The following is a 12,710-nucleotide window of genomic DNA, read 5'->3' as shown; positions in this document are numbered from 1 at the left end:
TTTGAAGAACCGAGGTTTGCTTACAATTTAGTGACAGTAATTACGCTCTGTGAAGAGAACCAGGTGCTGCCTCGGTGTAATCAGGGGTGTAATCTGGCGAGTCTCGGATGTTTGGGGCCCTGGGTAGAAATGGAATGTGTGAGCCCCCCTCTAAATAGCAGAGACATGACACATTCAGGGCTGTTTGCATGTGAATAGATGTCGCTGCTCCTGAACCGGCAGCCCCTCCCTCTCAGTCACCTTCGAAGCACCTCTTAACAGCTCATCAAGGGCTGGAGGTGTGAGGGTAGCCATCCCGCTGTGCCTCTCCATTGCTGCTGAGTGTCTGAGGAGCTTTGGTGCAGCATCGGAGTGAAGAAGGGAGGTGGGTGCAAGCTGTGCCGGCTTTAGGGTGGGGTAACCGGTGCCCTGTTAAAATGACGGACAAATGGCGTCCGTTAAAGATTCCTTCACGGACAACAGACAGACGGCCGAAATTACGGACTGTCCGTGAAATTTACGGACGGTTGGTCACCCTAATGATGCAATCAAAAAACAAAGGTACGGAGGGTCGAGGGGGTTGTTTAATGACCTGACTACTCACTCCCCACAATTAGAATACATGACAACAAAAAGAGTAGACCAAGTCAGAAGGGGGTGTGTGTGTCCGAGCAGGCGAAAGTGAAACAATTGGAAAATAGGTGATACCAAGGACTGTTAAGTTACAGAAGTTTGAATAAATCCCATCAGACCACCCATTTGGCGGAGTTTCATCATTTGGGAATTGCTAATTATTCAAACAATCTCCCGGCCAATTAGTACCAGGGTAACATAGAAACTCTATGTACATTGTTCCTCAATGTTATAAAGTTGAAAATGTGCAGTGCTCAAAAAATAATAAGGGTGAATAAAATTGACTACTCAGACTCAAGAATTTTTCAAAGTATAGAGGTCTAGGTGTCAAGGGTTTAAAAACACGCCAGGTGATTTGATACTACCCTGTGGCGCTAAGCAAGATGGTCGACATGTTTCAGCCTGTGGGGGAATTACCCCGGCTTTTTCCAGGACCTTACGTATAACCATGCTACTGCAACTAACAGAAATTGGTGATATGAGGAACAGTAAAAATAGTGCTTGTGAGAAGTCACATATCTACCAGGAACTTTTGTACTTCAATGTTCGCTGGACGAAGGGAGTCAAGACTTCTTCCTGCCAAAGGGAGGTGGGCTGCTGAAGGACGCTGCGCTGCCCTGCTGATACATGCCCTGCCAAATCTGCCGCACAATGCCCCAACTAACTTGTTGGGGCATTGTGGGGCACTATTTTTACTGTTCCTCATATCACCAATTTCTGTTAGTTGCAGTAGCATGGTTATACGTAAGGTCCTGGAAAAAGCCGGGGTAATTCCCCCACAGGCTGAAACATGTCGACCATCTTGCTTAGCGCCACAGGGTAGTATCAAATCACCTGGCGTGTTTTTAAACCCTTGACACCTAGACCTCTATACTTTGAAAAATTCTTGAGTCTGAGTAGTCAATTTTATTCACCCTTATTATTTTTTGAGCACTGCACATTTTCAACTTTATAACATTGAGGAACAATGTACATAGAGTTTCTATGTTACCCTGGTACTAATTGGCCGGGAGATTGTTTGAATAATTAGCAATTCCCAAATGATGAAACTCCGCCAAATGGGTGGTCTGATGGGATTTATTCAAACTTCTGTAACTTAACAGTCCTTGGTATCACCTATTTTCCAATTGTTTCACTTTCGCCTGCTCGGACACACACACCCCCTTCTGACTTGGTCTACTCTTTTTGTTGTCATGCACCCTAATGATGCCCCTTGCGGCCCCGATCTCACCAGTCCTGTCACATGCATCATCCTTGTCCAAACAGCATATGCCTTTTGTAATTACAGGCATCTTCCTGCCAGACCCCTCCCGACTCGATTAACACCACCGGCGGCCTCGTCGCCCGTATTCAATTCGGCTTCGTGCGGGCAGAGACCCAGTACCTGATCCTAGGACGGGTCATTCCTTCTATACTTCCACTCACAGTGGTAAGTACAATTGCTATATAGGCATTACGTGGTTAAGATTTTGCTACGTGTATCGTACCACTTTTTTACCTCCTCCCTTTCTCTCCCTTCTCCACCATGCCACAGTACCCGGCCGGATTCACTGTAAGTAAATTTTAACGCTCCTTAATCACACATGGTTGGCTCAGCTTGAATATCAAGAACACCTCACCCAGGTAACTTCCTCAATCTAAGTGGTCCGCTAATACATCAAATCGCATACACATAGTACTATGCCCTCACCTACTCTTTCCATTTCCTTAGATGTCCCACAACAAATTGGTCCTGACGAGACCAGTCATTCACCCTCCGGGTCGAAACGCCGTCGACGCTATATGGAAATGAACCATACGAAACAGTGTCTATGATTGCAGATAGCCACTGTAATACAATTGTGAAAATTATTGTTCATGGTCGCTTTCCCTTTCCCTGTAAAATACCCCAAGCAGAAACCTGTATATAACTCACTTACTGTCACTTAACTGTTTTTTGGTTCTCACAATACACATGGGTCACTTTGCACTTTTCATGAATACTATGTGTACGATGTGTATAATTGATTAATTTTCTCTTTCTGAAATACAAAGACAATGATGATATAAAAATCTGGTATATGAGCCTTGTTTCTCCTTCTGACATCCCTCTCCAATCCCTCTAAATGGGATTGCTATTATGCTATGTATTGATTTATTACTGTACATTTATTGCACCACAGGAACCACTGTTTTCTAGATATATTATCTACAAAAGGCACTTACCATCAAACAGAGGATCCATGAAGTTGGCATGGACATTAGGAGAGAAAGTTGATGTACAGAGCCAAGCACACATTAAGATCGAGACGGAGGTACCCATACCTCCAGGCATGGAGTTGACGGTGCCCAGATCTGATTTTATTTAGTGGTTTGATGCATTCTGGCCATCCTGGACCACCTCTTGGAAGTGCACCCTCATCTCTTCCGGAATGTGAGGCACCACTATCTGAGCCATATGGAATGGTTGTGGTGTTCTAAGAAGCAGGACACAGTAAGTGGCTTTAATGCCATACTCCCCGCAGAAAGGTATTTTCCCCAGGTTTCCAGGCGCTTGGATTACCTGCCCAAAGGGCCGTTGGGAAGGTTCCAGCCAACTGCCCTGACAAACATGGACAAGACCAGACATTCAGGCGATGGATGGAAGAAAGGAACAGAGGGTCTCCCGGGGAAGGGGAGTAGCAACAAGCCACAAGTCTGTTGAACGCTGGTGCGAAAGTGGGCCTCTTTCACGCGACCAGGACGGGATCCAGGAGTGCACCATTTAAAGGCAGTTAGAGTTCTGCAGATGGCACTGTCAGTGAGAACATAGACTTGACTTCCACTGTCAATAGTTGAAGTTCCAGCACCTCAGCAACTTTCCTTATCACAGAGTGAAACATCATCATCTCTGGCATGGGGAATGCAGCTGGAACATCTATTTCCATCCCCGGGTATGTGTTCAGCACACCTGCAGATGATAGACCTATATATTTCTGACCCTGGCAACTGCCTTCATCATCGCCTAAGGCATATAAGTTTAAAGGATCTGATTCTGATTTAAAAATGTTGCAGATCCAGTTTCTATATTCCTTTTTCTCCATCAGTCGTTGTTCTTTCCTGCGCAATCCTCTGTTCTCGCACGACTTCAGGGACTGGAGGCAAATTTGGCTCCAGAGATGGAAATGGTGAGGGCGTGGCCAGGCATGTAGCAGGTGGATGTGGCCTGGTGTACCAAAGAGATGAATCAGAAGATGGATCTGTTGTTGGTCCAGGTGGAATGGAGCCAAATGGCACTGGGCCAAGGGCATGGAGACATGGAGACTGTACGGCATTACAGGTTCCGAAGGCGCACATACTGGTTCCAGTGCTGGGGCAAGATCAAATGCATGCCATGAGGAATACCGCTGGGTCACAGCCTGGAGTCAGAAACTTGTGGAAGGCTGGCGCCTGTAACTCCAAGAGGGATTTCCCCGACACCCGAAGGGTCAGAGGAAGAATGAGGTGGCTCTGAGCCATGTCCACTGAGGTCACTGGAGCAGAGCCAATCAGAGTGGGATCGACTGGCTCCATGACAACCAGCTCCGGCTCAGAGGACGAAGATCCTGTAGGAGTCAGAGATTGTGGAGGTGACTTAACTTTAGAATGTTTCTTATGTTTTCTGTGTTTTGCTTTCTTGCCACCTTATGAGTGTGACGATAGTGATCCTTAAACTAGGCATGGTGCAGCCTCAACTGTGATTGTCGTCTCTGGCTCGACCCATGAAGAGCTTCACCTCGTGGTCTTTAATGGTCTTCAGGTACATGCGCTAGCAGGATTCACAAGAGTGGGAGTCATTGTCCGACACAAGGCAATAGAGGCAGATAGAGTGGGGATCAATTAAGACCATCTGCCCCTCACAATTCCTACCGAGCTTGAACCCTGATCTATTAGGAGGCATTGGTAAGGAAAAGCCAAAATATTTAATTGAGAAAACTCACTACTCTTTGAAAGCGCGCACTCCGGATCTGCGCCAAAGGCCCAGAAAAGTGGGAACTGACTTTGCTGCTCTGGGGTGGGCGCTATGTGGCATTTGTGAATTCATCTGCCGCCACTTCCGACGTAGATATAAAGCCAGCACTCCCTACTGGCAACATGAGAGCTTTGAAGTTTCCAGACTCCTCTGACGCCAGGGATTATTCTACAGGGGAGCAATCTGCAGGTAGAAGTATCCATCAGGATAGTATGATATTTAGCGTACAGGCAATATACAGGCATACCTTGTGTTAATTCGTTTTTATTCTTGAGTTTGGGGGGCGTATGTATTGCATACTATTTTTATATAAATAATTTTATATAAATGGATTGAAAGAAATCTAGAAGAACAATCACATAATTAAAAGAACTTCACTGAGAACACAACCACTGTTAATAAATAATGAATTGATCTACTAAAAATAAAAGATGGTGCGTGATGAGGAAAACTTAGAAAGAAAACAATCAGAAACCTCCAAAATCAAAACTTGGTGTCAAAAGAAGGAAATCCTCCAATAGCCAGATACAGACAGAGGCACACGATAGAGGTGCCCTCTATCCCCTCTCCTCTTTGAGTACTATCTGGAATCCTTAGCACAGAGGATCTGCCAAAACAAAGGGATAGCAGAAGTCAGGTTAGGAAAAGCTATTTTAAATGATCCCACTCAGCTGAGGGTATCCTGAGCTCCCTGCCAGATCCAGTGACATCTCTACAAATCCTTTTGTGGCGCCGCAGGGCTCAAACTAAATATGCATAAATCAGAGCCACCATTTAGGTGGAATTCTTCCTCCCTTAAATACCTAGGGTTTCAACTAACCTCATTCATTCCAAGCCTATACCTTGCTGATCTCGCTCTCAGTGCAGATTTTGAAGGGACAAAATTCAGTTGATAATGCCCTGGCTTTTTCATGCGATTCCACCACGGCTTGCATCACCCCCAGCCCCGGACAGATGCCTGTCAATGCCAGTCCCCTCTATATACTAACCATCACACTCCACGTGACACAAAGCTGTGTGAGTGACTTGGGTGACCTGGTATTTTTCTTTTTTTACTTAATTGAACAGTACGCAGACAGCGCCACCGTGTGGCTGACTGTCAGAAATAAGTGCTGGTGTAAGGAAATAAATTCTGGTGTCCTGCCCCAGTAAATACAGACACGAATTATGCACTGCTCTCCCCACTGATACATGAAATCAGGTACGATCTATCGAAATGGCACAGACAGATACATCCTTTCCTGGTTGAGTGTATAGACACAATCAAAATGGTGATACTGTATAAACTCCAGTTGTTTTTCCAACCTTACACCCAAACGCGTAGCTCAAATTTAGAAGACCTGCTTTTTTTTACTGCAGAATGGAAGAAGTCATGAATCGCAGCAAAGACAGAGTCAGAGAGTAAAGTGGGTCCTATCGGTGCTCAGAACCGGACGTTCTTAAAAGCAGGCGATGAGACGGGTCCCTATCGGGGTCTCCATTTTTGCAACTGCTCACTGCCTTTGGTGTAGCTTGAAAGATACTCTTTTTAATTCCTTCACACTCTCATGATTTCAGAACTGAAGCATTGTCAATATTATATACAACAAAGCCATAGTTGTTTCTTATTTATCTTATGCAACTAACAACCATTGACAAATCCAACAGTTCTGTCTTGTTGTAGGTATAATGTTACTTGTTGTATTAATATCTGGATACAATGACAGAAACAGCAAAATACGAGTCAGGCGGCACAATAGGCTAAGCAAAGATTTTGAGCCTAGGGGGTTTTAAGCCACACTCTTAATTACGTCGGCCACAAGCCTTTGAGAGATCCCCCAGTTTTTTTATCCTGCTTATAGCCCTGCTGAGGGTCCAGGCTGATCAAAGGGGTAGGATATTAGGGGCCGTATTACGTTTTGGCAATGTATGCGCCCGGTGCACCTTTCGAAAGGTGCGCCAAGCGAAAACAATGTCAATGCGCCCCATTATAGTGAATGAGCTGCTCTGGGGTCAGCCGCGAACTCGTGCTGCCCTGGGGACAGCGCATTCAGGTGAAAATACGGAGCAGCTGCTCCATGTTTTCACAGTGCAGGTGGCACCCGCCTGCACTTTGAAAGGAGTTTAGAGGTCCCCTTGCTGATGGGCGCAGTCAGTGAATGCACCAGCCTGCACTGGGATGTCTGGTGTGTCCATGGGAACCCCTTTACCCCATGTACAGGGCTGCTGTAAGGAGGTGCTCCATTAGTGCGCAACCTGAGGGCTTCTTTGACTCTGCGACAGCGTCTGTAATATGGTGCGGGTGCAGAGTCAAAGGAATTCCCTCATTTGCATAGGGCACGCCCCAAGGCAAATGAGAGAACAGCCTCTGATGGCAGCGCTGGCGCAGTAAGTGCGCCAGCGCTATCAGTATTATAGATGGGACGCACAAGCATTTGCGCCCCCTTTTATAATACCAAAGTGCCCCGGGGGCGTACAAAGCAGGCGCAAATTCTGATTGCACCCCCAGGGCACCTTATGTAATACGGCCCCAGGTGTTCAGACATGCTTCCGTGCTACAGGGATATTCATCTCACAATTTTTTGGAGTGGTCCAATGCAGAAACATAAAAATTCTGATGCTTTCATGCAGTGGCGGCTTGCTCAGATAACACTATGGGGCGGTGGACGGGGCGGGCTGGGTGGGGGAGTAGTTGGCAATGCTGCACACGCAAAGTAAGTGCTTGTATTTATTTATTTCCTTACTCTCCACTTTCCCGTCGTATGTCACACTCCACTACCCCCCAACCAGCCCAGCCCTGCCTCACCCCACCCCACTGCCTCACAAAGTTACCTTTGCGAGCAGCCACTGCTCCCATGACCATACTCTAGCAGGCAAACACCAATGGAAAATTAAATGGCTGGCCTTGAAACACAAGCCACAAATATGAAAAAATCCCCAATTACATTCTTGAATTTAAACTTATGGAACCAAGCTGGAGTACGCAATGGCCTCACAGGTTTCTATTCCCACTTTACATCTCTGTTGGATAATCCTAACTTTTCACAAGGTCTAGGCAGAAAAGTGCATCCACATAGGTGGTAGACGGTACTAGGGTAAATCTTAGGTGGTAGACGGTACTAGGGTAAATCTTTAACACTCAAGGGAATTTATACAATGAAACACTTCTAAGGGAATAACACGTGCCCATGGCCAAGGAGCAGCCAAGAAAATGTTGCTACGGTGCCATTGGAATCCGGAGAATGTACACACCACGAACACAGAAGATCTGTCCAATGTAGTAGGTTATATGGACCTAGGTGCACATGGATCAACGGGTACCCTGATATGGGACGGCGAACACCTATTGGGGAGAAGTCTTTCAATCCATGTAAGATAGAGTAGAGGTTAAAACCCTAAAGACACCATGCTGTATATTGTTGGGATGGAAGCCTTATGTGTATAGGAGAGACAGGAAACTGTGGTCTCCCTTTATGTATACACTTCTGCTGTGTGCTAAGTAAACTGTCCTAAGTGCAGCATGGACCCCACTCCGCACAGGCAAGACTGGTACAACAAAGAGTGGTATGTGCTAGGTATGAACAAGATCTCCCTGTTCCTGCGTGGAATGGAGAACTCTTTGGCAGCCTCTGATAGCCACAGTTGGATTTTTTTTATTTAATAATTTTCACAAAAGACTAGAGATTTGTAACGTTCAAGAGAACTTAAGACCCTACATATCCTGGATGGTGATAATCCACTGTAAACTCCCCTCGAGAAGTACATAGAATCACACGGGTCTAATGTCTTCCATTAATCTATTTGTGAGAGAAGACTGCCGGGTGGGAGGGTAGTGGAGGTGGCAGTAATCTCGTTTGCTGTAAGATTGATAATGAACAATTCCCCTAAATGTTTACCGAAACCTAAAATCGAAGACACATGCTGCTAATCAAATGAATCAAGAAGAGGGAGGTTCAGAATGTTTGACACAAATGCACAAAGGTAGCAAACACTGACCTTACCTGCATCAACAGACAGTCCTTGATGAGGTACACATACGCCCCGTTAATCTTCAGGAAAGGGTTTTGATGGAGGTGTAGGGCCTGGATTTTATGGTGTGTTTGGCTATGTTTAGGTGAAGGAGAGGTTAGCATGAAATCTTACATTTCAAAATTAGTCCAAGATGAAAATATTTAAATTTGTATGATCAGGGTTACCCCACACTTTAATGGATCAGGCTGAGTGAGCTGCGGGTAGTGTCAAACCAAAGCAAGGTATTTTGTTGTGAAAGTGGCAAGAAAGTATTGCCTTATTCTACACTAAGGATCCATGCATGTTTTGATACTGAATACCTCACCAGATTGGACCATCGGTTGATTCTGCGACTGAATGAAACCATCATTACATTTAGATTTGCATTTTTTGTGATTTGTTTATTTATGATATAGCATTACAGGTACTCACTTAAAAATGTCATCAACAACGCCAAAGATTGAAGGGTGGCACGCTGCTTGAGGCTGTGAAAAGAAATTGGAAACACTTTAGCCCAATGTAAAAGAAGCTTCCTATGCAATTATTCTTAAAAAACACAGCAGAAGCCATATTATACATTTCACTTTCTATCCACTGATGCATGATCTACTGAATATAGCAGGGTTTTCAAGACAAAGGGACTGTTATAAAAGGCCTCATTTATAGGTAGGCTGCACAGCTGCAGCAGGTGTGTGGAAAGCAAGGCCTCCATCAGAACAGCGGTATAGCGGCCATGCTACCCAATCTAAACATTGGTGCCTCCGTTGCAGGCATTATCCCCCAAGAATAAAAAGCAGCAGGCCCTTCTGGGGAAATATACTTCATGACAACAGGTTACGCTATGCCCTCGTGATCACTTACGGTCAGTTAGACCCCTAAAGTGGGGGTTCAAAATCGGGAACAAGATAGTTAATGCCCCCCATGTTCTGGGAGTTTTTCCAGCATGTGGGGGACCTTTCGAGTGTATTTTCTGTCTGTAACACAAAAGTTAACAAGGTAGTCCTGTACAGAAGGTATTTTGGCGGAAATGGCGCTGCAGTGCCATAAATTAGGAAGGACCTGCGAGGAAACTCCCAACAATTTTAGGATGCAGACAGGGTGTTCGGCCAAGTGGAACAGTGCTTTCCTACACGGTCTAAGTAGGCGGGCTGACAACCCATGCCATATTTTTGTGTGTGATTGATAAGGTGTCAGATAGAAGGGTACAAAAGACAAAACATAATAATAAGATTACAATACACAATACAATCCAGAAAAAATACAGATTAAAAGTTTATAAGCCAATTAAACTCTCGGCAGATTCTTAAAATACACGATGGTTCTTAAAAGGCAAGATACACTAAAAATCATAAATTCATCAGAAAACATCTGTAAAAATAAAAATGCAGGTGGTACTAGGGAGAATCCCATGCGCTTTAGGAGTGGAGTGATAAAGATACTCCTGAGTTCGGAATAAAATTTACAGTAAATTGTTATGTTGTGTTTTCATACTTGCTTTCCTCCTTCCCACGTTCTAGTCCCTCTTGCTTAGAATAGGAATGTTACCATGTTCTTAGAATAGGAATGTACCTGTGATTCCAGGTCAGTTACGACCTGAAGCTGTTGATGGATGAGGCGAATAAACTGGACTCCTGACCTACACTTGGTTTCCTCTTTAATTCATGTGTGGGGAACACCACATTATTATTGGCGACGATCCTACCTCACATCGCCTCAACACCCAGCTGTCCTCTGTTTGAAGTACCTCCCCAGCGGCTGAATTACGAACGAAGGAAGCGAAGTCTTCCCAGCGGCTGAATCGACGGATAAAAACGAAGATAGAAAACTCCTTAATCTGGTGAGGAGTACGGAGGGAGGTTAAAAAAATAATAATAAGGGGACGTAAAAGGAACATAAACAACGCGCGTTGTTTATTTGTTGAGCCGTTAAAGGCGCTCGCGCTTCTTGTTTCTATATGTGCGAGAGATTTCAGCGCGTACTGGAGGAAGGCGTCATGCGGTTCAGTGACGCAGCACGCAGCGTGTGTAGGAAGTCACCGTGCGTTTCAAGCCTCATTGCGCGCAGTGTGTAACGCGCGTTTAAAGAAAATAGAATGCTGATTGATGAACTTTATGTGCTCACAGTCAAAAGAACGTAGAGCGAAGGAACATTCGTTTTAAAAAAAAAAAAAAAACACGGATATTGAGAAAAGAACCCTGATTGTCTTTATGAACAGTGAAAAGGAACGTTTCTGAAGGGAAATAGAACGTGTCTTTATAAAAAAAAAAGGATGATCTCACAAAGCCTGCTCCACTGAGAATAAAAAAAAAATAGACAAAGAGAAGATCATTTTTTTTAATACAACTAGATCTTTATTAATGACATTTCTTTATAGAAGAAAATAAAGAAAAGCTTATTAAGGGCACAATAAAGGATAAAGAGAAGAAAGACTATATACTATAAATAAAATAAAAAGAAAGAAGTTAAATATGCAGAATGTCACACAACCAGCATTTTTTTTGATAAGTCCAGGTGAACCTAGTGTGAAATGGCAGAAATGGAAGAAGATTTTTGCAAATTATGCGAGAGTGTGTGGTACAAACCTAAGTGCAGAAAGGAAGCATTCTTTACTGTTACACTGTCTAGGTGGTGAAGGACAGGACGTACTGGAACACTTGCCGGAACTCACAGCTGCGGAACAGAGAAACCTAAACGAGTATGAAATAGCAATAGAGCAGTTAGATCGTCACTATCTTCCAAGACTAAGCACAATAATGGAGAGATACCATTTTGGGTTGAGAGGTCAGAAGAGAGATGAGTCTGTAGAAGACTACGTGTCCGCTCTTAGAAAATTGGCGTCTTCATGTAAGTTTGGACAGACATTAGAAGAAAGGATCAGAGATCAGTTCGTCTTAAAATGTGCTCATGACAACATTCGAAAAGAGTTATGGCTAAAGGATGAACCACCCCTAGAGGAAGTACTTGTGATAGCAAAACAAGTCGAACACATGACCAAATGCGTAGATGAACTGAAAGGAGAGAAAGAGAAAACAGTAGAACCTGAGAAGAAAACTGAATCCAAAGTAGAAGAAGTAGTTTGTCAGGTTCAGAAAGAGGGAAAAGAAGACAGTGGGAGGAATGACAATATGACAAACAGATATAATCCGAGTTTTAATATGTCTAACAAATTTTCTTGTTTCAGGTGTGCTAATCCCGGACATTTAGCTAACTCACCAAATTGTCCTGCCTTGAAAGTTATTTGCAATGAATGTGGGAGAAGAGGTCATTTTTCAAAATGTTGTAGGACAAAAGGTAATAAAAGGGATAATACGTACAAGAAATGGGCACAACCACAGGTGAAAACGGTCACGTTTCAAGTTAGTGATGGAGTATTAGAGCACCCCACACATTTAGTTAAAGTAGATGATGCCATGATTGAATTTAAATTTGATTCTTGTTCCCAGATCACTATGATTGATGAGGAGCTTCTGCACAAAACCTTTGGGAAAAATGTAAAACTGTTCAAAAGTGACATCTTACCGCTAGGGTATGGCAGTAAACCCATTAAGATTCTAGGTTATTTTACTGCCACTATGGAATTAGGATGCAAAATCATTCCTGGAAAAATTTATGTTACCAACTTTGAGGATGCTCTAATTAGTTGGCGTGACCAACGTGATCTTGGGGTCACACTTGATCCTAATGCCACACCTCAGGTGAGAATTCAGGAGGTGGAAAATCTTGCTGACATGTTTTCTGGAAAATTTCCATCTGTCTTTGAAGACAAGTTGGGATGTTTAACTGGCTATAAGCATTGTATCAGGCTTAAGAAAAATGCTATCCCTGTAGTAGCGAAGGTTAGAAGGATTCCACTAGCAGAACAGGTAAAGGTACAAGAGGAGTTAGAAAAGTTAGTTTCAAATAACATTATAGTGCCTGTAGAAGCCACGGAATGGTTGTCTCCCATTGTGGTTGCGAAGAAGCCTACCGGCGAGATTCGTTTGTGTATTGACCTAAGAGCGTTGAACAAAGAGGTGGTGGTGGACAGATTTCCGTTACCCAACATAGATGAAATGGTAGGCACATTGGAGGGTGCGAAATACTTCACTACCCTAGATCTGGCATCTGCCTATCACCAGGTAGAACTAGACACTTCTTG

The 12,710-nt window shown here is 44.0% G+C and overlaps 1 protein-coding gene across 4 annotated transcripts in view; it reads right to left on the bottom strand.

The window, feature by feature from the left end:
* Positions 1-12,710, bottom strand: part of FANCC (FA complementation group C) — a 1,396,321-nt gene that overhangs the window by 554,251 nt on the left and 829,360 nt on the right. For all 4 annotated transcript variants that reach the window (XM_086961183.1, XM_086961186.1, XM_086961184.1 and 1 more), the window contains one exon: positions 9,005-9,057. In XM_086961183.1, coding sequence (XP_086817309.1) covers positions 9,005-9,057 — 53 coding nt within the window. The remainder of the gene's footprint in view (positions 1-9,004; positions 9,058-12,710) is intronic.

The sequence above is a fragment of the Lissotriton vulgaris genome, chromosome 3_1 (assembly GCF_964263255.1).
Source record: "Lissotriton vulgaris chromosome 3_1, aLisVul1.2, whole genome shotgun sequence".
Lineage (NCBI taxonomy): Eukaryota > Metazoa > Chordata > Amphibia > Caudata > Salamandridae > Lissotriton > Lissotriton vulgaris.
Note: the sequence above shows the minus strand (reverse complement) of the source record. Positions and strands in the feature narration are given on the sequence as shown.